We start from the raw sequence: 27,301 nt of genomic DNA on the forward strand, positions 1-27,301 counted from the left end.
TTAGTAGAATATGATATTTAATAATTAATATATGCATGTCATTATTAATCTCAAAATACTTTTTAAATGATGGGAAAATTAATTTGAAGTTTTAAAAAATAATTTTAAAATTTGTTATTCCTACACATAAAATATAAATACATATTAAAAAAAATAAACCCTCACTAATTTAATTAGTATATTAAATTTTAATTAGTGTGGTTTAGGTTCTAATGCGTGTTTACACTTATATGTAGCTATATGGATTTAAGCTTAGAAATTGATATTTTTTTTCATATTTTCAAAATATTTGTGTGAAGTTAATATGATGTATGAGCACTCAATCTCCATATCAACATTATCAATGGTGGTTATGTCAAACATTGAATATCAAGTTGATAAATAATGAAAATTCTAAAATTTAAAAAACATAGAGACCAAAATGGGGCAATTAAGAATATGAAAATTAAAATCGCTCAAACATTAAAATCGAGCTTGTAATGTATACAAGACAAGAAAAGAAAGTTATAATTAACCTAAAAATTTATTAACTTCTATAACCGAATTCAAAGTGTTTTTATGATTCAGATCATTCCAAAGAGAGATAAAGGCAATAAAAGAACATACCTTATACGTGTAAGGATAATTAGATCCCATACTTAAAACCAACAACTTCCTTTCATTATCATCTAAATTATTAGAGATATAAATATAATTGTATAATAAAGGAACTAATACTTCTGCCAATAAATCCTGTACAATTATATCTCTATTATAAATCATCATAATCTTAAGATTGTTAAATTCCTTTATGTTTGGTGGAACAGTAGAGGCCATAGAATGCGACACTAAGGCATTTTTGTTTGACGCTAATGTCCTTTTAACATTATATTGTTATAGCCGTTAACCAAGTTGGAAACAGACTTCTTTTTCTTTTGTTTTCTTCTGACCAGTGCAATTCATCTGCTATAACCCGTGACACACACATTCACAATCTGCGATGCGTGCATTGTTGGATACACAAAACTATTCAAAGTGTTTGCTTTCAAAATAAATTATAATTGTCTTCATTCTTTTATGGGAATAATAATAGAAAAGTATGAAATTATCAATGAAGACACTTTCTCATGTCTAGCAGATCCTTTTAAATTTTGTAAAATTGGAGGGTTATTTTCGGTGGAATTCATGTGTGGAACTATAGTATATTTTACTATACTATAATTTAGCACTCACCGTCTTAATAAATTCGTAGTTTGTTTTCACCTAACTCATCTGATTCTGAGGTACGTAGTTTTTGGTTGGCAATGGCATACTACACTACCACACTTCTCGCAACTTGTCTATTAATCATGTCATTTGACGTGCACAGCCCTGGTCACTGTAACCGACAAATTATTAGATTTTTTTTTAACTTTTATGTTTAACACCAACAATCAAATTACTATAATTTAATTCATATTCTTATTTAATAATTTAATTTAAATTAATTATTACCAAATCAATTTGCAAATAAGTCATATGTTTATCATCGATTCAAATAAAATATAATTTGCTTCATATTTTGGTACGTATATTTATTTCTACTTTAAAAGAAAGAGAAATTACCATCTGTTCAGATCTATTTCTTCTTTAAAAAGATTTTTCTGATAATTTTATAATTACTAAAAAGAATTTAACGAACTTATACTTCTAAAAAAATTGTAATAGTATTAATACCGACATCATTAGTCACATTAATAACAATGTTAATGCGGTGAGAATCAAAAAACCTATATAAACATATAAAGACAAAAGTTTACCATTTCTTGATATAGAAAAACATAAAGCAAAAATTAGTGTAGGGACTATAATCTAAATTAAATCTAAAAACATAATTCTATAACAGCCAACATAACGCTCTAGTGGTATTTAATAATTTCATAAATAAGATTCTTTTGTTCCGACTTCCAATTAAATAATTAATTAATGGCACACGAGACATGGTGCATATTCTAATTTAATAGTTTATTTAACTTTTGTTGTTCTTGTCAATAGTCCAAACAATATCGCTATATGTTAGTTAAGGAAAAGATTCATATATATAGAAAAACTATTTTAATTATGGGCTTAATTAAAGGTTCTTAATGTTTTGTTTCCAAACTTCGTTTTCTGACATAGTTTTTTCTCCTTTTGATAAATGTGTTTTAGATTTGTGTCAGAGAAAACATCATACTTTAATTTTACATAGTATTTTTCTTTATTTTTTTTCCATTATCGTTTAAGAATATATTATAGATTAAAAACATTAATTAGTTTTATTTGTATTATTTATAATTTCTCAATATGTCATTTATGTTTTTATTTATTATTTTAACATTTTATAAACTTCTTTTTCTTTTTTCCATGAGATCTACTTGGCAAAGTAAAAATTAATATTATCTTAAAATTTAGAATAATAGATAAACAAACCGATAAAGAAAATTAAAGAAAATATTTTACATCTTGTATGGTGGATGATGCTCTAAAATGACACCGTCATTTAGGTTACTTTGTCAAAAGGTTTCAAGTAGTCTATGCCATTAACGTCAACCCTAATAATTAAACCATGTGTGCTTGGAAAAGTAATTCTACTGAGTGATAATTTCACAGTTCAAAGACATATTTTCAAATTTTGATAAATAAAATTTTTCTTAAATAAAAGGGTATATGTTGATTTTTTCAAATATATGAGGACAAATTTAACAAATATATAAGACTTTTTTTTTTATAATACAAGTGACTTGTTTACTTTATAAAAAAAAAAACTTATTTTTTTATGACTAAAGTATAAACTCTTACAATTTTATTTTTGGATCAACAAGGCTTGCAACAACAATTGACACCCAAATCATAAAATACTTTCTAGTCACATATGTCCTTTAAGTTATGAGAGAAATTATTTTTTATAGACACTAATAAGTGTTTAGACATTAAAAGAGATAAATAATTAATTTAATTGATGACATATGTAATAAAAAGAAACAAAAAAGAATAATCAAACAAATTAGAAATATCAATGGAATGCTCTATATATTTGAGTGTTCAAAACAAGAATATATAATTGTCTCATGATCTCAAACAAGAATATTTTTAACCCTTTCTTCTTTTCCTACATTCTCAAGGATTTCCCAAAACTCGAGTGCCAATTTTTAATACGAGAAATAGGAGAAACAATGGCTTGGAAACTTAAAATAAAACTTTAATGTTTTTAGTCATTTTGTCTAAATTTTTTAATTTTAACTACGTTTTTTATCTTTTTTCTTTTCTCCCTTAACATACATTAGTCTTGAGTCACACATTTTTTATTTTTAAATCTTGAACTAATGTTTCGAGTGATTAGATTTTCATAAGCTTGTTTAAATCTTCGAAGATAACTGTTATAACGTTATACATCTCCTAAAAAATGACCAACGGTAAACCAGTTGCTTTGATGTTTGTTGTTTGACCACTGACTCAAATTGATTCCTCCTTTTCCTCTACAAAACTAGTTCCTTACACAATACACATATATCATCTCTCTATACTCTATTATTATCATCCTAGAATCTAAACCCCAACAACTTTGAAATTATTGAACCCTCATTATAACTACAAGAGAAGGCCACTATAAAGTTGGCATTAGTTTAAATGTCCTTTTCCAATATTCTTTCGCAATTAATTCCATCGTTAATAAAGCCACGTGTTCCAGTTTTTGCTAATAATTTTTTTTTATAAACATGATTCTAAAACTGAAAATTAATTTACCTTTGTGGATTGCGACTTTCGTTGATCAAACTGATCAAATATTATTAATTATATTCGTTCTCACTTATTTACCAATACATACATAAATTTTAGAAACGTGTCTTTCGTTCATGTCCGTTTATGGTGAAAGCTACTTAAATTGGCTTATTCAATTGGCAAAAGAAAAATCCAACAGAATTATGATGATGCACCGTGGGGGCACACCATGCTTCACAAAATATTTCTTTCTCGCTTAACAGAACTCGAAAGGGAAATCATTATTATTTATATTAAAGTAATTAAATTTCTTTTTTTGTACATAGACATAGTGAGTGTGAGAGAGACAATGAGACAGTGATAAAGTAAATAAAATTTCTGTGGCTTTGGATTCTTTTGGCAATTCGTGCTGGCCAGCTTTACTTGGCTATGGGGGAATGGCAGCATAGACCCATAAAATAATTACTAAAAAAGATTAGAACTTGGCAAAAAGGGCTGACTGCAAAACCCTTTCTGCTTTCTGGGTTGTGCCATGGTGGAGCTTCGAAGGTTGTTGCTGTTGTTGTGCATCACCACCACCTGCATTCTTTCTTCGATGCCCAATGATGCCACTGCCGTCACAGATCCAAATGACGGTTAGTGTCTTCTTTCACTTCACTTCACTCTCTCTCTCTGCTTGTTGCTTTTTGCAAAATCTTGCCCTCTTCCCATTTCAACCGCCTTTGTTTGGTTTTCTATTTCATTTATCTGCTTTGGACCCTTCTGACAATTTGTTTGCAGTTTTTTATTTTTCTTGTAGTCTGAAACAATGAGTAGCTTTGTAGCTGATCTATTCACATAGTTCTATTACCCTGATTGTTACTGTTTTGAGTTTAGACAGTTTGTTGGGTTTCTCGGTGGTTTTCCTCTTGCTTTGCATGCCAATGATATCAACAAATTCCTTTCCAGATTGAGCTATATGTTCTGTGTATTTCAGTGTCGGTTCTACTATTTTAGGATTTTTTACCTTCCTATGCATCATTTTAAGGTATATGTTATGCTAAGTGTTAAATAAATTGTAGTCAATCCTTATCTCAGAATTCTCTCATTAAGTCTTATGCATTGTTCGGTTGTTGATGGGCAGGCCTTCATCTGGTTTTCTAACCATGGATGGAGGTCTCACTTCTTTCCTCCTCCCTCAACTTTTTGACCAAGGAAATGTTCAACACCTCTTCCTCCTCCTCTCTGTTCTATTCATCATCAACTATGGATCAAATGTCAAGAATTTCATGTGATAGCGCACACATTCAGAGTCGGAGAAAAAGAAGATGTCTGTTTCAATAATTTATATCTTATATGTTAATGCTGTTTTTTTTTGTTAGTTATAGACTTGTTTTACCGACACTCTTTGTCTTTCTCCTTCACCCCCTTCCGTTGACTTCTTATCTTCAATATTTTGTGTTGTGTTTGATGTGCTAGTAAATCCTTTGTGTTATGTTATGCAATTAAATAAAACTATATATTCTATAAGATAAGCAGGGAAAATGCACTTCAACACTGCGTCTTGTTTTCCAGAGGGATTAAATAATAATCTTAACAAAACACTAGAGCATGTGGGATTGGCATTTTGGGGTTGTTGCAAGCACTCTATGCTGCAGGTGCCCTCCTGGACTCTGGAACCATTCTTTATAGTAGCTCTCAGTATGCCCTTGTCTCGTGAGGTTAAATGTTTTAATATCATGAACTGTAACCTAGAGATGTGTTAGCTTCACTTCTGCTTAATTCCAAAATTCTAGTTAATGTTATTCATGGACTTTTTTAATCTCATCTCATAAATAGCACATTTTAGAGCTGCTATATTTCAAATACGGGATTTGAAGTAGTTCATACAAAATGATTAAAATAACTCAACTAATGTACCAGGCTGCCAGGCCATTCTAACTTCCAATTTGCAAATCACAAACATGAAATCTTGTAGGCGTTAGCTGTCTTTTAACTTTTTAAGGTGTGAGTATGCTTGCAGGGATTAAATAAGCTTCTTTTTTTCATTTTTGTATCATATAATTCATGCCAAATCTTGTACGCATCCTTACTCTTCTCGAGTTATTCACACTTTAAAATCCTCTACCAGCAACCTGCACTGCTTTTGTGATCTTTGAAAAGTCTTAAGTTATTTGCTTGGTGAACATCAGACGATATTAAATTTCCCATGAACATCCCCAAAGATGAACTCATATGTGGTGCATCATGATCATTGAAATTTCTCTGTTTTGCTACTGGCTAGGTGATATAATTTTGAATGGCTTTTCTTCATGTTCCTTGGTATTCATTAATGTTATTTTTTGCTAACATCAATGCACACAAAAGCTATTAATAATCTCCGATCCATACTACTTCCACCCTAGACATTACGATGTACCATTTTGAGAATCCATGGTCAAAGTTGGGTTTCATTTTTCTTTTTTCTTTTCACCCTTTGATGTTTATAAATGTGCAACTGATATAGTCAATAAATCAAATAACCAATTCAATATCAGCGAACATTTTCTTAATTTGCAAAGCTCCAATTTGTTAATTTCTGCTTAAAAGTAATATATTCAGTGATGCTATCATAATGGATTAATTTTACCTGTGGAGTAATTATTATACCTTGGAAGTTGAAATATGTAAAATGGATGATGAGGCCATAACCTATTAGATAATGAATTTCCATAATACATGTCTTGGATTTGCTGAATATCATTTTTCTGAGGGTTTGATGCAGTTATTGCTGTGAAAACTTTGCTTCAAAGCTTGAACTCAGCCTCCCAGCTAGGTTGGCCTGCTAATGGTGATGATCCATGTGGACAATCTTGGAAAGGCATTACTTGCTCAGGCAACCGTGTTACAGAGATGTATAGTCTCACTCCTCTTCATTTTATATTACTTGATCAATATTACTTTTGATGCTGATTTCTGATAAATACTGTTTTGTTACATCTCAGTAAGTTATCTAATCTTGGACTAACTGGAACATTGCCTTACGGATTACAAGTCCTGTCATCTTTGACCGACCTGTAAGATTAATGGTCTCATTCGTTACATATATGCATTGCCACTATTGTTGTGACATTGAAAATTTTACAGAGATATGAGTAGCAACAATCTTGGAGGCACCATACCATACCAACTTCCTCCTTATGTGCAACGCTTGTATGCTTCTCTATATATGTGGTTGTTACACTTCAGTGTATTTTATTTATGATATTATGATTCTTAACATCCTTAGTTCTTTGCATGCAGAAATCTTGCTTACAATAACATCACAGGGACAGTCCCTTACTCTATTTCTAACTTGACCGCTCTTACAGACCTGTGTGTAATTTTCTTCTTTTAAATATGTCATATTCAGATCAACCACCAATACAAGCACCTTGAGAGTAATTTTTGAATTTGTTTTTATGCAGGAATCTTGGTCACAATCAACTCCAGCAAGGACTGGGTGTTGACTTTCTTAACCTCTCTACCCTCTTCAAATTGTGAGATTTCCTCCTACCCTTTGGCTGCATAAAAAAGTGGTTTAAAATCTATATGGCTGTCAAATTATTGTTACCTTTAGGTCCTTTACCATGAAGTATTGATCCTTTTCATCTTGTATATGTTTTAATGATGTTTTTCTGGATGAATTACTATTTCGTGTGTGCAGTGTAATAATTTCACAATATTAGTTCTGATTGCATGTTAAGACATTTTGCATGGGAAAAAAGTCCATATACATATCCTGTTGCATTGTCTCTCATGTCATGTTTTTTTTGGTAATTTCATAATTTACATGCTCTTCACAACTGTGGCTATTTTTGGTTCTTGGTAACAAACGATTCAGGGCCAAGTGGGCTAACATCTTTTTCTTGTTGCAGGGATCTCTCCTTCAATTCTCTAACAGGTGATCTCCCTCAGACTGTGACCTCACTTTCACGCATAACCACCATGTAAATATACCAACTATTGATGTTTCCTGCTAATACTTTACATGTTATTGATTGCATTCTAAGTTGATTTCTTACATTTGTGCAGGTATCTACAAAATAACCAGTTCACAGGCACTTTAGATGTCCTTGCTAATCTGCCGCTGGATAATCTGTGCGTATCTGTTGTATCATATGACATAGCTGGAATATCCTTTCCTAAATTTCCAAAAAGAAAAAAAAAAAATTAAAGCCCATTGTATTTATCATCTTAAATTATTCTCAGGAATGTGGAAAACAATAATTTTACAGGATGGATACCAGAACAGTTGAAGAACATAAACATACAGTAAGCATTTCCTGTTATCAGCAAGTTGATAACTAGGTATCAGATTTTCATCATAAACTTCTGTAAAACTCTAATATTGGACAAATATAATGATAGGACTGGTGGTAATGCATGGAGCTCAGGACCTGCACCCCCACCTCCCCCTGGGATACCTCTAGCACCTAAAAGCAACCGGCACCACAAGTCTAGTGGTGGAAGCACCACCTCCTCAAATGTAGGCAGTGACAGCAGCTCAACTGATGAGGGCAAAAAATCTGGTATAGGGGGTGGTGGCATAGCTGGAATTGCGATCTCCGTCATTGTTGTAGGGGCAATAGTAGCATTCTTTTTGGTGAAGAAAAAATCCAAGAAGTCATCTTCAGATTTAGAAAAGCTGGGCAATCAGTCTTTTACTCCACATCCTTCAAAGGAAGTGCATGGTCTGCATCCTGCATACTATTTAAAGAATTTTATTTTTCAATGTTGAGGCCATCATTATTTTTATGTTGCTTATATTTGTTATGTTAAAAGCATTTTTCATTTTTTATTCTATTAGTTTTGCACTTTATAATTCATCATTGGCAACTATATTATTTTGTTTTTCTACTTCACTATCCAAATTGACATATGAGCCTCAATGCAGAAGAAAAGTCTGTGCAAACTTCCTCAGTAACTGACTTGAAGACTTTTGATACTTCTGCCTCAATAAATCTTAAACCCCCTCCTATTGATCGTCATAAATCATTTGATGATGAAGAATTCTCCAAGAAGCCCACAATTGTGAAGAAGACTGTAACAGCTCCTGCAAATGTGAAATCATATTCTATTGCTGAATTACAGATTGCTACTGGCAGCTTCAGTGTGGATCACCTTGTTGGTGAGGGGTCTTTTGGGCGTGTGTTTTGCGCTCAATTTGATGATGGACAGGTATTTCTAAACCACTATTCCTGTAATTTCACTCTGTCTGATTCCAATGACAAGCACATGGATGCATGCGTTGATGTAAAATAAGGTTGTGTTAGTTTTAGTATTTTCAGTGTCTTCATCTCCAGCATTCCTCCCGTAACCAAAAAAGAAAAAGAAGCACAAGTGTCTGGAAAATCATGTGCATGTACAATGGGCCCAAAGTTATTGATGATTTTGACTGTTTTTTTATTTCTAAAATGTTGTAGGTTCTTGCGGTGAAGAAGATAGATTCATCTGTCCTTCCCAATGATTTGTCAGATGATTTTATAGAAATAATTTCAAACATCTCCAATTTACATCATCCAAATGTGACAGAGCTTGTAGGTTATTGCTCAGAGTATGGACAACACCTCTTGGTCTATGAATTTCATAAAAATGGATCACTCCATGACTTTCTTCATCTATCAGATGAATATAGTAAACCATTGATATGGAATTCCCGTGTCAAGATTGCTTTGGGGACTGCTCGTGCTTTAGAGTAAGTTGTGGACTAAATGATTTAGAAGATCCATATACCGCACCTTGTGAGGAATTTTTGCATCAATTCATGATCAATATTTTAATCTTACAGTTATTCCCTCAGTTTTTTTATTAGCTCCTCCTTCCTTTCCTATTGTTTTTTTTCATTGGTTTCCTGCCTAACTTGCATGCCAACATACATGTATGGGCTTGACTGATTTAAAATTAAGGTTATCCCTCTTTACAATGCTCTTTTTTTCCTGATAAAAATACAATGTATGGACCCAGGATTTTTACTTTATCTAATGTTCAGATTTTGGAAATATTAAAATACGAAGAAATAGTTTGGACTATAAAATAGGAATTGAGTTTAAATTTGACTCACTATCACCTTGAGAATCAATACATTATCAGTAAACAGGATAGTGCCACTTTAGCTTTACGGAAGTAATTAACCATTGTAGTTACAATAAAAGTTTTTGTTTTCCTGTTTTTTAATGTGGCAACATGTGTTTGGACATCAAGCATATATCTACATGTTATCCTTGAGACTCAATGACCAGACTTTATCCACAATTATTTTTTCTAGGTACCTACATGAAGTTAGTTCTCCATCAGTTGTTCATAAGAATATTAAGTCAGCCAACATATTACTTGATGCAGAGCTTAATCCTCACCTTTCAGATAGTGGATTGGCAAGTTATATTCCAAATGCAGACCAGGTGATTACTTATTTTATAAAGCTTTGGAACTTAATGTTTTGAATGTTTGTTTTTATAATTGAACGTGATTGTGTTTGGCCAACATGCTTTTACTGTTTCTGTTGCTAGTTTTCTACATATTTTTAGGCTATGTTGATCATTATCAATTTGAATTTCCCTTTATCGAGGTAAACTGTGTGCCACCAAGGGCTTGAACCCACAATATACTGTGTAATTTACCAATATGGAAAAGAAAATCTGCATGCTGCCTGACATATTGCATTGGATTTGGAAGTATACTGTAGTTATTTTACTCTTCTCTAGGAATATGGATCATGTTCTTAAAAACAAATGCGGCATTTCCTTTTACCTGGTAAACAGTAAACCCAATAAATTATTGTTCTAACTTCTAACTGTGGGTCTCGCATTCAGGTATTGAACCTTAATGTTGGATCTGGATACGATGCACCTGAAGTTGCCCTGTCTGGTCAGTATACTTTGAAAAGTGATGTCTACAGTTTTGGAGTTGTCATGTTGGAACTTCTCAGCGGACGGAAACCATTTGATAGGTGAATGATTGCCACACCTTTGACATAAGTATTTCTACATTTGATGGATATATATTGTTATAAAGTAAAACAATTGAAATATTTAACATGATCTCAGAATTTTTTCTTTTTCTGATTGTGATTTGTGAAAACATTGTGTAACAGCTCAAGGCCAAGATCTGAGCAGTCTCTGGTTCGATGGGCAACACCTCAACTCCATGATATTGATGCATTGGGTAAAATGGTTGATCCTGCACTGAAAGGGCTATATCCTGTTAAGTCGCTTTCTCGATTTGCTGATGTTATTGCACTTTGCGTTCAGGTAATATCAGCCGTCGTTTTGATTCACCCAAAATTTATTTTGTAAATGCGTTTTAATTTTGTTATTGTTGGGGCAGCCGGAACCTGAATTCCGACCACCTATGTCAGAAGTGGTTCAAGCACTGGTGCGATTAGTGCAGCGAGCTAACATGAGCAAGCGAACATTTAGTAGTAGTGATCATGGAGGGTCCCAACGAGGGAGTGATGAACCAGTTCTACGGGACCTCTAAATCCTTGTTTTTCTGCAAAGCAAATGTAGCTATATTTTTCTCCCTTTTTTTAACCCCTCACTCTATACGACTGAGTTAGATATTGATTGCACCTTTGGTCAACCAAGTTAGACATGGGTGATGTATGTTATTTATGTTCGCTTATTTGTAATATAATTTCCAATTCCAATGGTTGCAAATTTAAGTCTGTTTAGATTGATTGCGCTTTATTCTGTTGATAATAGCTGGCAATGATGAAAGACTTTCCAAGTTTGTGCAATCTTAACTTTTCTCTAAACGTGTCCCAATCTGCGTTACTGCAATAATGGTTAATTAACTTGCACAAAAAATAGCAAACGTCCACTTCATAACTCCACTGATCCGACTGATATGTCTCGACTTTGAAAGTTACTCGTGTTAGCTATTTGTCGGCTACTAGTGTCAACAGAACCCAACTACTTAAACTATAGAAACACGTTCGGTTATTCAGAGACCTCGCTGCAAGTTGATAATTATTCTTGGTGTTAATAAATGCAACGAGACAGCAATTTGGATGTGTCATAATTTGAAAGCGTTTGGTAAGATTTTGGAGTCAACATTCATACATACGAATTTCACCAACTGCCAATGAAACGCCTTAAAATTTTCACAGGCGAAAATATTGAAAGTGCCGCCAACGTAGTTGCTGTGAAGTAGAGGAAAGAATAATTCAGTTGTAGACCATATACTTGGGAGTTGCGCTGAACTTCTGGTATCCTTTGATGACTTTATTAACTGCATCAAGGAAGTCTTTCTCTGTCACAGTCTTCCTTCGGGCTCGAATAGCATACATACCAGCTTCAGTGCAAACACTCCTTATATCAGCTCCTGAAGATAACCAAAAGTATCTTGGTCAAAATACAAATCTCGGTAAATTACCCAAGCCTGAAGCACAATGTTCAACCGTGTGGCATTGGGAAGAAAGGAGGTGGCAGAAATCCCTCAAGAACAAGTTTTCGGTAAAAAGCTTACTACACCAAATTCTAAAAGAAACTAAAAAACTAATGTTCATAAAGTAACATACAAAATACCATTATACCAAAGAAAAGTATAAAATGCCAAGTTTTAAAGGTGTTCTTACCAGTTGAATTTGGGCAAAGCCGAGCTAAAAGTTCAAAGCGGATATCCCTTTCACAGTTCATGGTTCTAGTGTGTATCTTGAATATTTGAGTCCTACTCTCTAAATCAGGAAGGCCAAAATTCAACTTTACGGTCCAGTCGTCCAGGTCGTAGTAGTGCTGGATCTAGAGTGTCAGGCCTGCAAATTGTTAAAAATACTACAGATGATCAGCCCCTACAGCATCAGTAAATTCCAAAGGAGCAAAAAGCTTAGCCATGAAATAAAATGCAACAAAGGTCGCATTGCAACCTTGATTTGTAATATACTTTCATTACAAGGGGGCAACATGGGTAACCCTAGTTTACAAGATATGCTGGAGCATAAAATAGATCATTATTATGCTTTATACTTCATCAGTTCAACAAATGGGAACATAATACATCCTATAGACCTTACATGAAAGGCATCCATGATATCATGCAGCATCAAAGGATCTGTAAGTCAAAGAATTACTTGAAAACAAAATGGTAATCCTTAGCATCAATTCTTGCTTGCTTCTTTAGAGTTTACCAAATACAAATGCCAAGGGAACCCCCCCTCCCCCCAAAAAGCCACTAGTAGTTCAAAACATCCTTTCTAGAGGCTGTTAAAGGAGCAACCAAAGCATGAGTTACTGATGAACCCAAGATAAGCTAACAAAGTCAAACAAACAGTACATACAAGAGTTTTTTTTTAGTAAAATTTCAAAACTAAAACTTGCTATATAAAGCATTACTCCCCAAAGTAAACAAACTATAGCACCTAATGTGAATGTCATAAATGGTGTCTGCAACAACGTTTTAACAGCATTCTAATTATGACAATAATGGCACAGTGCACACTTGCAGACACTTTCCTGTCTTAAAATATGTAGTAAAACTGAGTACGAAATAAAATAGAAATCATATAATAGCCAACTCAGAAAACCTGTTAGTTGCCATCAAGACTTTGATGTTTCCACGGGCATCAAACCCATCAAGCTGATTCACAATTTCAAGCATAGTGCGCTGAACCTCATTGTCACCACCAACACCATCATCAAACCGTGCACCCCCAATTGCATCAACTTCATCAAAAAACACAATGCATGCCTTTTTGGAACGGGCCATCTAGAGGTCAATATTTTAGTCAGATGAAATCATGTCCTCGAAATAATGAAAATAAAATAAAATAAATATAAGTGCATCTTAGCCATTCACCTGAAATAGTTCTCGAACCATTCGAGCACCCTCACCAACATATTTCTGAACAAGCTCACTTCCAATAACCCTTATAAAACAAGCATCAGTCCTGTTAGCCACAGCCCTAGCTAAAAGTGTTTTGCCAGTCCCTGGTGGACCATAGCAAAGAACACCCTTTGGAGGATCAATTCCAAGCTTAACGAATTTCTCTGGGTGGAGCATGGGAAGCTCAACAACCTAGTAGATTAAAATTAAAAAATATAAAATTAGTGCCATGTAACGTATATCCTAATTCCTAAATTAAAGCAGTGACTAAAAATCAAGGCAACTTCCAATAACTTACTTCTCGCATCTTTTCAATCTGCTCCTTACAGCCACCAACATCATTATATGTCACATCAGGCTTCTCTTCAACTGTCATCATGGTAACACTTGGGTCAATTTTTGGAGGCAGTGGAATTTGAATCTGATATTTGTTTCTATCAACCCTGAAATGATGGAAAGAAGTTCAGTCAAACAAGCAGACAGCATAACACTAGAATGCCCCTTCTCTCAACATGAGCTATTTTAACATCAAAAGTTGCTGATTGGAACATACCCAACACGCATTCCTTCCTCTATGTCAGTGGGTGAAACTTTGTCACCCAGCCCAACGACAAACTGTCAATTAAAAAAAAAATAAGCAAAAGGAACGTCAGTCCCATTACATAAAGAAAAGAATCAACAGTTTTGCCAACCCATTGGCATTTACACAGCACTGTTCAGAAATTGATAATCTTATAATAGTAAGTGGACTCTAACATCCTAAAACAAAAAACACAGGATAGATGTGGTGAGAAACATTGGGACAGTTGTTCAAAATATAGGTTACCTTTGCAATCTGCTTCACATTGATAACATATTTGGCATCTTCTGAGTTTGGATTTATGATCTTTGTGCACCTTGCTACCTGTTAAATAAACAGTTATTGTTAGCAACACCCATAAATATTAAAAGCACTTCAAACAAAACCTAAAAAAAATTACTTGAAGAGGCTGCTCCTCCTGCATCATTTGTTTATCAGAAACAAGATCCCACTGGCTTGGTGCAGCCAAACCAGTATCAGACTCCTTGATACCTACAGCAACAAAAGAAATCTAACATTAGCAAAAGTACAGAAGTTAAACTGTAAGCAGCTTATGCAATTAAGAAATCAGTAACACTGTAACAATGCAATTAAAACAGCAAATCCCCAAAATATCAATTATCAACTCATTTGATCATTTTTCATGGTTGATGATTGATGACAACAAAGCTTATCAAGAATAAATCTACCACAGCAAAGGAATATATGGAGAATTGTCAATATCATTTAACAATATCAGTAAATGATTCATGTTGTAAAAATCAAGATCTTACACAAGACGGTGAGGGAATGAAGGATCGTAAAGTGAAGGATCATAACATGGATTGTAAGACCCTACCAAAAACGCAAAATTATATATAAAGATATACATGTGATAAATATGTCAGATAAGGAAAATATCTTGTAAATGATAACATTGAACTAAAATTAAATTGAAAATTTCTATTCAGATTTATATGGGTGACTTTCCTTGTACTCATTAACCTACATAATATAATATATGCTAATACCAAATCTTTTGTCTAGAGTATGGAAACACAAGGTACCGCCAACTGTGGGCATTTTTGTATGGAGGGCACTCAAAAATAGGTTACCAACAAAGGTAAACCTTGCCAACAGAAACATTTTGCAACAAGGAGTTTCAAAAGCTTGGGTAATGCATTGTGATCCTATGGCCAACTTGGAGCATCGCAATTGCCACTGGTTGGGCAAAGTCCCTAGTAAGGCTTGGAAAACTGTTTGGTGATCAGATATATGGTCCCTATGGAAACTTAGGAATGATATTATTTTCAAAAGAGGGCAAATAGATTTTGATAGCACGGTTGAAAAAGTCAGGCACAGAGCGTGGGCTTGAATCTCTTCTATATGGAAATGAGCTGCGTTTTCCTTTTACGAGTGGTACTCAAATCCTCATTTGTGTGTCAAATTGCTCCACTAACATGGTGGGATGGAAGTATTGCAATTATAAGTGCTTGGCTTGTTGGAATTTACTACTGAACTGATTTTTTGTTGGTGTTTTTCTATTTGGGGAAGGGAATGTATCTATGATTATTGATTGGGAGGAGGGCTTGAATGTAGGTACTATAGGCAGGTGGAAGGCTTTCAATTTGTTGATAGTGTTTGGTTGGGATGATACAGTGGTGGTTATTGGATATGTATACAACTTTGATGTATGATAGCAATGAGGGAGAAGAAAGTTGCAATTTTTTAGGCTGTGTAAAATGGGCCAGGTCAGCAAATGTGTTTAGTTTTAAAAACCCAACCCAGAGGAAGAATGAGATGGTGCGTGCCATGCTATCTTGTTGGAGGTTTTGATCCGAACGATCTTACAGTGAACAATCCCACAACCAATTGTGCACAGGAATTGGATGGAAAACCGTGGGATTAGGCGGTCCAGTGATCTTCAAAGTGATTTTGAGTTTTTGACAACTTTAATAATGGCTGCTCTTCAAAGACAAAGTGTCTTGATTTGGTCCAAATATGCAAGAAGATGCAGTAAAACAGGATTTCAACAAATGAATACATTCTGTATCATCAGCATGTTCTATTAATGAATACGATGATTCACATGCTACTATCTGTATTAGTGACATACAAGATGGCAATCGCACACATACCACATAAATCATTGACTTTCTTTGCCATGTCTTTTATTCCCTTCTCCACTTCTTTTATTCTTGTGGAATAAGGCCCCAAACCCTGCATAAACCAAAAAAAAAAAATTGTAAATTAAACACACTACAGATGAGAAGAGGAGCAGTCATAAAAAAATAAAAAATAAAAAACAAGCATTTTTCATCCAACAAGTACAAGTCTTGGGAGAAGAACGCGTATGAATAATAGATATCAGTCCGCTTCGGCATGACAGAGAGAAGAAACACCATGCAATGACTACTGTAGACATGCCCAGTTACACTAAAATTTATTGACTGAAATGGTTGGAATTTTACACCTCATTCATATCAAGAATAAGGTTAAAACCTTGGAGCATGTGCATCAAGACAGAGAATTCATAAAGAGCAATTAATTACACACAGGTGAAAAAGAAACCCTAATTTGGTAACAGTATTAGTTAGAAGTAGCAAAAGAGAAGTGTGATCTGGAAAGGAAAGTTACATACATAGGTTTTGAGAAGGGCGATATCATCCTCGTCGAGGGGGCGGGGATTCTTCTCATCCTTCAGATCGTCTTCGTGCTCATTTCCCATTGATAGATATACCTTTCTGTTTCTGCTTCTGCGCTTTTCTTCCTATCAAAGCCAAATCAATACGCTATGCGTTATATATATAAGACGCACAACACGATGCTCCAACCTTGAAGTTGAAGCCAAGTCCTTCACAACCAAATCAAAATCTTTTCTCCTCTTTCATTTTTTCTTTCTCCTTCTTTAGTCAATTCTTTTTCAGATTGCTGCTGTCAATGTAAAATCAAAATTAAAAATTATCTTACGGTATATAAAAGTTAATAAATTTATAATGTCATATAGCAGTCTATAATTATACTATAACTAGTATTTTAAATGTTTATTATATATACTAGAATCTAAAATAAACTATTATATATAAATACTATGTTTAAATACATAAATTATATTCAATTTTAAATAAATATTTTTAAATATATAAAATATATTTTAAACTTATGATAAATAACTTATAATATAACAAAAAAATATTTATTAAAAATTTATTTCAAAAATATAAATTGTAATTCATAAATAATTATAATAAAAAAAAAATTAAATTAGATATGAAGTTAAAAGAATTAAAAATTCTCTCATTAAAAAAAAAGTTCTTAAAATGCCCTTATCAAAATAGTTATTCATATTCTATATATATAAATTAATATAAAACTATTTATACTATTAGTTTATTTTAATTAATTTTTATTATTAAAAATACACCTAAAATTTTCTCCCAGGATATATGGGGTAATTAAATGAAATATTTTAATAAATTGCTTAGAAAAAATATTTTATTTCACATAGTATATTGACTTACTTAGGTATTTGTGAATTGGTTTATTTCAATTTTTTAATAAAACAAAATAAATTAATCAAATTAATTTTTTTTTTCTATAAAAAAGATTATATAGACACCACAAAAATCAAACCTAAATCCTTTCACTTTTATCCCAACCATTAAGTTAATCCTGGTGGTCTCTAATCAAATTAATTTAGTTCAATTTTACAATTTGTATTAGATACGTCTTAAAATTGATATATCATTAGTCACGATTATATAGTGTTTTAATGAATTAAAAAGTGTTTGACCTAATTGAATACTTAAATCATGACAAAAAAATAATGTCCAATCATTGCAAAATAACAAAGACTTTTAAATATTCCTAAATTGCCAGATTTTGATCAATAACATTCCTTTACATATAAATATACCTACAATTCACCTTTATAAGGCATGTAACTTTAATAAAATACAAAAATACTTTAAATATTTGTTAACTTTAACAAAATCTCTTTTGCAGTTAGAATCCACACCTAAATTAATATATTTTGATTGATTAAATAACGTTAAATGTATTTTTATTAGGAGTATACAAGAGTTGTATCGAATTGATCGAACAGATTAAAATACTATAGGTTGAATTGAGTTTGTATGTTTTTCTAATCAAATCTGAAACAAATCAATCAATGATAGAATGAATTGGGTTTATTAGGTGAAAAAATTTAAATATTATTTAAATTTTAAAGTTAAATAATTAAAATATATAAGAGAAAAAAAAATATAAATAGTAAAAAAGACGGATTAGGTCATCATATATGTGAGTTTAAAACTAAAGAACTCGTTACTCAATTAAAGTCATCGATTTAGAATGGATTTTGTCAGCTTCATCTTGAACAACAGCAGTATCCAAACAAATGTGTTTGGATCGATCAAGTTTACATGTTACTCGAACTTAAGAACACCCTTATCTCTAAACAATATTTAATTTTTATTTAGTTTGCTCCCAATTCAAAATAAATATTGATTTTTGTCTCCACATATCTGAATTTAATTTGTTAACTTAAGTGTTTGCATGTTTAATGAAATTGCACATTAACATTATATTTATAGACTTCACTTAGCATTCACATATTAGTCCCATTACAATTTGTGTGACACAATGAAATGTGCCAATATGGTTACCAAGAAAAAGCCATATTTGAAAAAAATGAAATGACATTAATTTGGTTTGGGATAGGGGGAGGAGGTAGGGTAGAAGAGTTAAGCTATGGGAAGAAATTGAAAAGAAACTGTACTTATTGTGGTAGAATATATATAACAAGAAGAAGCAATTCTATTATGATACATGACTCGTGAGAATACATACAAAATGTTTGCAAGACAAAGATGAGCCCTCCCTCCCCAAAAGTCATTCACTGTCGGCTACAAAATTTGGCTCCTCACCTTGGCAAAGGTACTCATCGCACAATGATGCGGATCCCCAGTCCTTTCTCAGCCGTCGGATGTCTCGGGTGAAACTTGAACCGGAGGCTCCAATGAACACACTTGACATAGCACATATACTCCTGTCCAACATAGCTTCCACCTTAAGAATCACAATGTCAGTAAAGACTTTGATATAATAAAAAAAACGTGGAGTGCCTCATTTGGCAAATGTTGAGCTTGCAGATATGGATGCAATTGCAAAGTAAACAAATAAGAGACAATGGCATGATGGTCATCAACATCAAATTTATGTAATAATGTTTGGGAGGAATGGAAATTGAGGTGAATGAATGGTATTCTGACCTGAGGGTCTCCCTCCATATGATGCCTGTACAAGAAAGCATCCCATTTTTCTGCTGAATTACGAGGAGGGCGTTTGACAAGTGGAACAGGCCTCCCATCTAGCACAAGCAGTGACTGAAGCAGACCAATTTCAGTCTCTGCGGCGTCCGTAGAGAGATAAATGAGGGGTGCATTGGCCCTTTCAACCACACGCAAGATGCACTCTGCCGCTTGAGGAATGGGATAAAAGCAACTTGGCTTTTTGGCATTACTGTAAAGACGAAGCAATTAGGCAATTAGGCAATTAGGCAATTAGGCAATTAGGCAGAACAGAGAGAAGAAGAAGGAAGAGTGATACTGATACCAGAAGTTCAAGAAGTCGTGTCTTCGAAAATGCAAGGCAACGAAGTTTCTTCCAAGGAAGGTTTGAATAAAACGCTGCGCAGTGAGGAGAATTAGACGGCGGGGTTCAATAAGAGTCTTGCAGTGGTGAGCGAGTGGGCCACCCGGTTGCATCACCCAGTCCGGCTCCACCTCCGCGTAAAAGACATCCCCAATGGCCACAACATCCTCGTCCCGCCAAAACATTTTCACAACATCTTGCGCGCTCCTCTTGTTGGGCTTCCGTGCATCCTCCTCCCAAACGCCCGTGGGCCTACTCATGGACAGGCCCAACGACTTCAACTTCCTCAAATGCTCCTCGTCTAGATGGCACGGTTCAGGCAACGAGAAATAACACAGCAACAGCACGTGCACGTGCACGTGCACGTGCTTCTTCTTCATAATGGAAAACTCATGGAACGATATCACGGCTTTCACGTTTGTTCCGAGGCAATTGTTGATGTGGTCGATATCCAACACTCTGTCGTACTCGTAATCCAGCTTGGAGCTGGGAATGACCAAAACGCGGTTGAGGAGTGCCGCGAACAACATGTGCTTCTCCAAGCAGATCAGACGCTTCGACATCTGCCCCGAAACGCACACCGCAACCAAATATTTATCTCCCTTGGGCTTCCACTCGATGCTTCTTCTTTGCGACACCTTCTGATCCACGGCTCTACACGTGGCGTTACCAGAATGGAGGAAAAGCTGTTGAATCTGTGAGTTGAGGAAAATCTGGTCGGAGAGAAGGGATTTGAGGATGTGCGTTTGGGAAGTGGAATTGAGGGCGCGGAGAAGCCCTAATTGCTGTTGGCGCAAGAGGTAGAGGGCGCGCAATTGGGATCCCGTGGTGCGGTCATGGACGTTGTTGGTGTTTAGGGAGAAGAGAGAGTGGGTATCGGGGGTGATGTAGTAGAGGAGGATTATGAAGAGAGGGAGAATGGCGAAGAGGTACTTCTTGTGGAATTTGGAAGTGAGGTGGAAGGAAGAGGTAGATGCAGGGGCATTCCTCTCATTCTCATGGATGAGCTCGTCTTCCTCGTCGGAAGATGAACCCCTTTCCATTGCTGGCGGAGAACGATGACTGTTCTGGAAAGAAGGAAGGAATAATGTGAGTGAGTGAGAGTAAAGAGACTGGACGAAAACGGCACCTTACCGGCGGCCCATCTAAGCCCATTGCACTTTCCAGTAATTGCCTCTTCAACCGGCCCAACAACCCCAACGCTATTTTATTGTATCTGTTCATGCTTTCTTGCTTTTCTTCTTCATTTTTTCTTTACTAGTAATCACGTCATAATAAGAAAAATATAAACAAGTGCTTTATATTAACATGTCTTTAAATAAACAACCTAATTAAATACATATTAGTTCATAAGTAAAATTTTTATTTTGGTGTATAGGAGGCCAAGATGCCCAGTTAATGTTTTCTTTAAACATTTATTATGTGGTCTAGTAAGACATGTGAATATTAATTTTGCAATATTTTGTGACCTTGCTGCTATAATCTTATAAACTTGGGATTCTTACCACCAAAATTACCGTCTATTAAGGGGAAAAAAATACTTCTCTTTTGAAGAAAGAAAGAAACTACACCTAATTGACCTAAAGCTTCTCTTACATTACACACATTATTTTCCATTTATGTTTTTTCAGTGTCTGACTACGGTTTATATATTTTAAACTTGACAACGAGATTGATGCATATAATAATGCCATTTCGATCTACAATAATAATTAATTTCGTATACAATATATTTTCTTCTGGAATCCTTATCATAGTTTTTTATTTTTTAATGCAGGCAAGTCTCTAGAGTAAACGGCAAGAGATTCGGAAGTTGGAAGTGTAGGAGGTGGCGTTGGGAATATAGGGGGTTCAAGAGTGTTGACGAGACGATGCTTGAGTCATGATTCAACCCATATCCAACACGTAGAAGCGTGGTTATGGTGCCACGTGTTCCAGCAATGCATGGAAGCCTCCAGCATAGACTTAGATAAACCAAAAACATATTATCATTAATATTCTTTTCTAATGATGTATACTAGCTAGGCCAACAAGAAGCTGTGTCGGATAGATTTATATATGAATAGAGGTGAGTAGGTAGTTGTGAAATAAGGGTGTAGATGGAGAAGACAATTATACGCGTATTGTTGATTGACAAGAAGTGGAGTAGTAGCACCTTTCCTGGTTATTGGAAGCCTGTCACATCTAAGGCCGGCAACCGGGCCGCGGTTCATGGCGTCAAGCCTCCTGCTCCGGACGTCCTAGACGTACGTAATCAAACTAACTTCATTCATTTCATTTTCATGCTTCATAATAATATTATCGTTTTCTGTTGTGCTATGTTATTTTGCAGAAAGAGGAACTAGAAAAGGATATTCAAAAAGCCAAAGAAGAGAAGGAAGCCAAGAGGAAACAGGTTGAGAAGACTGTAGAATCCCATATCAACAACTCCAAACCTCATTCCTCTTCTCCTTGAACCTTATGTACCAACCATAAAAACAGGGCAGAAACTCCTTATATATATATATATATATATATATATATATATAGCCCTTTGCCAGTTTAACCCCGCCTAAAAAACACAAGTTAAATGTCCTAGTCCATGTAATTTCAACTTTCAATTGAATAGTTTGCTCTACCACGGTTGAAGAAGATTCTGTTTCAATTTCTAGTATTTGCTACCCAGTCCACTGCTCGATTGATTTATTAGACTCGATTCCGTTATCTGGACCTAAAACCAAAGGCACACCCCTGTAAATATACAATATGATTCTGTAATTTTAACCATTTTTAGTATGGTAAGCTCGTAAGCCTGTTGGCCTATTTATTGATAGTCTTATTAACTTGTAAATCTATCGGTTATTTCGGTAATAACTCCATTAACTTGCAACCTATTTAAGGATAAACTAATCAATCAATTCAAAACCTTAAATGTGCCTTTAGACTTGAAAAAACCTTGATGTGAAATGTCTTTAAACTAAATAAAAACCTTTATGCCTTTCAATAGACCAGGTTACAATACTTACATAGTCTATCCAGTGCATTCAACCAACGATTCATATTTCTCGTTAAAACCATTCATACAACTTATATTTAATTATACTACCACAAAGGAGAAAAGCTAGAAAAGTTTGGTCAATTTTGTCATACAGTATTTGAAGAGCCAATTAAAAAGTATAGATCCAGATATTTGAACAAAAACAAAATGTAAAAGAAAATTTCGTCGACCCTTAACCAACACTATCCTACTCTTTATAATTTGGGTGCGATCCCGAGTGTAACAGAATCTCCCAGCTGAGGGGGAAATGACCACTGCTGGGGCTCAAATCTTTGCAGTGGCTACAAAAATACAACATGAATTACTCATATTATCAACTCATACGCTGCAATGTAACAAAATAATCATATGATTAACTCAGTTTCATGTAACATGATCAAAAGAAGTAGATGTATCCTGTGAACTACCAGAAGTGCACCCTTTCCTAAGTGATAGCTATTTTAATCTCCCTCGATCTGTCTACACGTAGTTGGCTGTTGCGGGGCTGATACAACTCCACTCTTGATTTCAAGGAACGAATGGGTGAGTAAGCAATGTCACACTATTAAAACAGAAAATATTCGCGGTGCTTATGATCTATATAACATGCAATAAACAATATGACATTGCATTGTATTAATGTTTGAAAACTGGGCTAAGCATTACCCATTTTATTGCTTCTCTTCAGCCACCTCAACGAGCCTTCCGCGAACCCACTTTTTAGTTACTAATGGTGATCTAAACACGGTCTCATTTTCAAGGGACTCAATTCCCATCACTGTTGGAGAAGGATCCGTTTCGTATTCACTTCTCTGATCCTGTTCTGCTTCCCTTTGTTGATTTGATGGACGAGATTCGTTAATTTGACTATTCAAACTAAAAGGTAAGGATGCACAGCCATTGGTTAGTTTTAGTTCGGGATCGCCATTAACTGGCTTCTCAAAGGAAAATTTGCCAAAATCTTCAGAGAACTTGTAGTCACTTGATGATAATGTTGTGTGTCCATTTACTTGGGTCATTTGTGATTGGTTTAGAACTTCGAATGCTGATTCTTTTTCGTTATTGACCTCACTCAAACCAAGCGTAGGAACATTGCCATCAGTTATAGCTTGTGTATCAATGGATTCAAGTGATTGAATAGCTTCAGCTATTAGCTTTCTGGTTTCTATCAGAGAAGACTGTGCAATAGGACTCTTTGTTGCAGCAACTTCAAGTGCCTTGGCAGCTTTCTCAGCTTCAGCAATTAATAGTCTGTGCATAACATATCATTTCATGAGTGTATACAGGATAACTACTGAAATATAGATCAAATAAATCAAAACCTGTAATTCAGTGACCATTACCAAATATCCAAAAGCAATGTTTAGTGCATCCAGAATTATAATAGAAACAAAGAGGTCAATAACATCAAAAAAGGAAAAACAAGGGCGGGAGGGGGGTAGGGTATATGCTTATAATTGAAAAAAAATAATATAATATTTTGCGCTGATCCTTGTTGCCTTGTTGGTAAAAAATGAGTTTACCTGGCCCGTTCAATGGCTTGAGTTTGCGTGGTTTCTGCAGCAGCTCTCTGTGCTCTAATATTCTTTATCATTTCAAGCTTAGAATTCACCAAAGGATCCTTATAGGCTGGGGATTTCCTTTTTTTCAACAGAATAAGATTATGGGTTTTTGAGCCATTCATAACATGAGCGCTAGTATCAGTATCTCTTTTTTTAATAGGTTTCTTCTTGTTAGGTTGGGTACCATCACTTGGTCGCCTTCTAGGTTTCCTTTCAGCTCCAATTTCAGTGCCATGATACTTGGCCAATGCAGAACAAACTCTTTCACGGTATTCCTGATATAACATAAAAATAATTTGGTCCTAAAGAGAGAAAAATAGTAACAGAAAGAATTTGCTCCAAAATCTGCTTTGATCCTTAACAGGAGTACTTTGGAAAAACTTTAGTTGTTTGGGTACAATTTTTGACAAAACCTATCTACACCATTTGGTGTAACAAGTTATTTGAACACATGCAAGACTGCAAGTCAAAGTCCACAAACAAGAATGGAGCAAACACATACATATCAACATCCACTTTTGACATAGGGCAAATATAAACAAAAAAAAAAAATGAGTGTCATCATTAGCTAACATGTCCATCTAAAACATGCAAGTATGCAGCAACTTATGATTTCATTTTGGCCATTGACTAATCTGACTGCACTTTCTCCTCCACTTTCTAACTTTTTTATAATAGAGAATTTGCAACATGGGCCTTTGAGCTAACTTTTTATCAATATTCAGCATTTATTGGAATTATGGAGACAATTTGTGAAACATAGAAAGGTTTTACAGGTAGAACAGGTAAAGTTAAAATTTTCAACAGGAGAAGAACACATCTACTACTATTCAGCCTCTTATTCTAATTATTACAGCTAGCATACAGAAATCAGTTACTAGAGCTTTGTTTCACGACATACAACTTCTTAAGAAGCTTAATAAGAAAATATTGGTAATGGTATCAAACTATCAAAATTCATTGAACATACATGCCTAAAAAAATTGATACCAAAAGTAATCAAATTATGCAGGTGAGGGAATTAAAAAAAAAAAAATCCAGTGTTTAACTTCTCTAGAGTCCACCACAAACAACTAATAAGTTCTGATTTTATGAGAAACCACTAGTGAGCTAGCGGAGTTAAAGATCTAGGAAACCTTTAATAGCAGTAAAGACCATAAATCACCCAACTTCAATGTATTTAACATATAGACTTACAGGATCAGCCCATTTGGCAGCGATTGCTTCTGCAATTTTCCTTCTCTGTTCAGGGGACTTGGGTGATCTTTTGTTACCTGGTGTCCTTGTCATTTGTTTCCTTTGTTCAACACTCATCAACCACTCCTGCTTCAGCTGTTCATCCATTGTTTCATAAGAACTCCACTGCAGCTCTTCCTGACCAACATAGCCTTGTCTAGAAGCTTCTGCAATTAAATTCTGCCACTCAGAGCAGCAAGATTCCTGCTCCATCTTCTTTCCACGCCTCTTTTCCCATCGCCTTTTCACTCCATCGCCAATCTTCTTTCTTGTTTCTGTACTGTGCAATCAACAAAGAAGGCTGAACCAAGTAAAATTCTTCGGGTCTAAAAAGCTAAAATCAACAAAGAAGCAGTATTAATTAGTAACAAGAACCAACAAGGAAAGGAAAATACTAACGTTTGTGAATGCCCAAGGTTAATCAGCTTCATTTTGACCTGCATTACAAAATTTTGTTAAAGAAATCTATATAAGCCAAAATTGAAAAACCCAAGAAGCATTCCACGTCCTGATTAACAAAATTACAACACTCTAAGAAAGTGTTACTTGAAGCGGAGAGAGGATAATAAATTTTGAATATCAGATAGTGTGGTTTGAAATACTGAGCCTATCCTGAGGAAGAGAAAGTAGTAAAAGGTGTAAATATATTGAATTAAGAAAGGAAGTAGTGTTGTGTTATTAAGACGAAAATTTTGTTGAACAAAAGACATAAGAATATTCTTACATGACATCACCTTAGGATTCTGCATGGCGAGCCTGGTTCTTTCTTTGATTTTCTGCAAAGTCTCTGGTGACAGAGAAATGGAAAATTAGATTAAAGTGTTGGAAGAGAAGGAAATAAAAATAAAGATGTGAGAATGGATGGTACCAGGAGAGTGCTTTCTTCCTTTGTTCCATGGCGTGTTGCCTTTATTGGCTTTGGAAATCCTCAGTCTCCTCAACTGCTCCCTTTCATCAGGTGGATGCGCTTCATGGTCAGGGAATTGAAGGACAAAGTCCAAGTGAGGCTTTGCAGTTGCAGCGACGGTGTTTGGTTCGAAGGTGGCAACAGCCTTAATGAGAGTCAAGTTATTATACTTTCCATTTCTAAGCTTGTAGAGGGAAATGGAAGAAGACCCTTTAGCCTCATATGGCATTGGGGCTTTGAGTGTGAGCGAATATCGGAAGGACAGTTGCGCATTTGTTATCTCTGCAACACAATCGATTAAGATTGAAATCATTTTGAAGATACGATTAGGAATAGGAATGCCAAGAGAGAAATGCCTAGTTACCAAACAAAGGCATGGGTAAGGGATTCAGAGAAACATAGAGTGCATCTCCTCGAACAAGAACCTTATTCGCACGCACACCACAAATTGAAACGCCCAAGAACCCCAAATAGGATAACGTAACCATGTTAAATGTCAATTACTTTCTCACTCCGCCTTGGGCTTTGCGGCCCAAACCCATTCACAACTTCTTCTTGGGCCTCCAAATTGATATTTAAGTTAACATGAGAATTCAAATTGATATTTCAGTTAACAATATCTTTTTCTTTCTTGATAAAAAGAAAAGAAAAAGAAAGAAATTAAATAATTATTAATTTATATTAAATTAAATTACTCAATTATCTTTTAATAAAATAATTAAATTAAAAAATCAATTTAAAATACAAAACAAATGTAATCAATTATATTCACCTTTGAGTACATAGTCGATTATGTTTCACTCGTAAAAATAATAGGATCAATTATGTCC

General features: G+C 34.6%; 4 protein-coding genes and 1 long non-coding RNA gene across 13 annotated transcripts; 2 read left to right on the forward strand and 3 right to left on the reverse strand.

Moving 5' to 3' along the window:
• The first annotated feature begins 4,030 nt into the window (after positions 1-4,030).
• LOC109795858 (protein STRUBBELIG-RECEPTOR FAMILY 6) lies at positions 4,031-11,372 on the forward strand. 2 transcript variants are annotated; one of them, XM_083066661.1, is made up of 17 exons: positions 4,031-4,352; positions 4,841-5,026; positions 6,461-6,590; positions 6,681-6,752; positions 6,823-6,888; positions 6,979-7,050; positions 7,143-7,214; positions 7,593-7,664; positions 7,750-7,815; positions 7,927-7,989; positions 8,086-8,408; positions 8,612-8,895; positions 9,141-9,412; positions 9,983-10,115; positions 10,527-10,663; positions 10,808-10,964; positions 11,041-11,372. In XM_083066661.1, the coding sequence occupies exons 2-17, from the start codon at positions 4,867-4,869 to the stop codon at positions 11,191-11,193; spliced, it is 2,232 nt and encodes a 743-aa protein (XP_082922787.1). In that variant the 5' UTR covers positions 4,031-4,352; positions 4,841-4,866; the 3' UTR covers positions 11,194-11,372. The 2 variants fall into 2 exon arrangements, with proteins under 2 accessions (XP_082922787.1, XP_020211007.2); XM_020355418.3 differs by lacking the exon at positions 4,841-5,026 and having other exon boundaries at positions 4,037-4,352.
• Positions 11,373-11,654: 282 nt separating this feature from the next.
• LOC109795859 (26S proteasome regulatory subunit 7) lies at positions 11,655-17,036 on the reverse strand. Its single transcript, XM_020355419.3, is given in 11 exon segments — positions 11,655-12,039; positions 12,293-12,410; positions 12,412-12,469; positions 13,238-13,419; positions 13,510-13,728; positions 13,835-13,979; positions 14,090-14,151; positions 14,363-14,440; positions 14,517-14,608; positions 16,234-16,315; positions 16,737-17,036. Coding segments are annotated over 11 exon segments (1,281 nt in total). The 5' UTR covers positions 16,824-17,036; the 3' UTR covers positions 11,655-11,881.
• Positions 17,037-18,858: 1,822 nt separating this feature from the next.
• Positions 18,859-20,793, reverse strand: LOC109797701 (O-fucosyltransferase 36). Of its 3 annotated transcripts, none has more exons than XM_020357820.3 (3): positions 19,712-20,793; positions 19,369-19,618; positions 18,859-19,145 (listed from the first exon to the last, which is right to left on the reverse strand). In XM_020357820.3, exons 1-3 carry the CDS (start codon positions 20,791-20,793, stop codon positions 19,038-19,040), a joined length of 1,440 nt encoding a protein of 479 aa, XP_020213409.1. In that variant the 3' UTR covers positions 18,859-19,037. The 3 variants fall into 3 exon arrangements, with proteins under 3 accessions (XP_020213409.1, XP_029126998.1, XP_020213408.1); XM_029271165.2 differs by having other exon boundaries at positions 18,859-19,158; XM_020357819.3 differs by having other exon boundaries at positions 18,859-19,165.
• LOC145953065 (uncharacterized) lies at positions 20,777-22,568 on the forward strand. 2 transcript variants are annotated; one of them, XR_014430624.1, is made up of 3 exons: positions 20,777-20,916; positions 21,528-21,996; positions 22,083-22,568. It is a non-coding gene; the product is annotated as an uncharacterized LOC145953065 (long non-coding RNA). The 2 variants fall into 2 exon arrangements; XR_014430625.1 differs by having other exon boundaries at positions 20,823-20,962.
• Positions 22,569-22,768: 200 nt separating this feature from the next.
• Positions 22,769-26,974, reverse strand: LOC109797700 (muscle M-line assembly protein). Of its 5 annotated transcripts, XR_003804047.2 has the most exons (9): positions 26,836-26,974; positions 26,433-26,753; positions 26,299-26,351; positions 25,964-26,001; positions 25,526-25,844; positions 24,290-24,603; positions 23,433-24,017; positions 23,195-23,287; positions 22,769-23,068 (listed from the first exon to the last, which is right to left on the reverse strand). XR_003804047.2 is itself a non-coding variant. In XM_020357818.3 (8 exons), the coding sequence occupies exons 1-7, from the start codon at positions 26,957-26,959 to the stop codon at positions 23,438-23,440; spliced, it is 1,749 nt and encodes a 582-aa protein (XP_020213407.2). In that variant the 5' UTR covers positions 26,960-26,974; the 3' UTR covers positions 22,769-23,068; positions 23,433-23,437. The 5 variants fall into 5 exon arrangements, 3 of the variants coding, with proteins under 3 accessions (XP_020213407.2, XP_020213406.2, XP_082922789.1); XR_002239718.3 differs by having other exon boundaries at positions 23,195-24,017; XM_020357818.3 differs by lacking the exon at positions 23,195-23,287.
• Between the last annotated feature and the right edge of the window lie 327 nt (positions 26,975-27,301).

This window comes from Cajanus cajan, chromosome 11, assembly GCF_000230855.2.
Source record: "Cajanus cajan strain Asha chromosome 11, NIPB_CcT2T_4, whole genome shotgun sequence".
Classification (NCBI taxonomy): domain Eukaryota; kingdom Viridiplantae; phylum Streptophyta; class Magnoliopsida; order Fabales; family Fabaceae; genus Cajanus; species Cajanus cajan.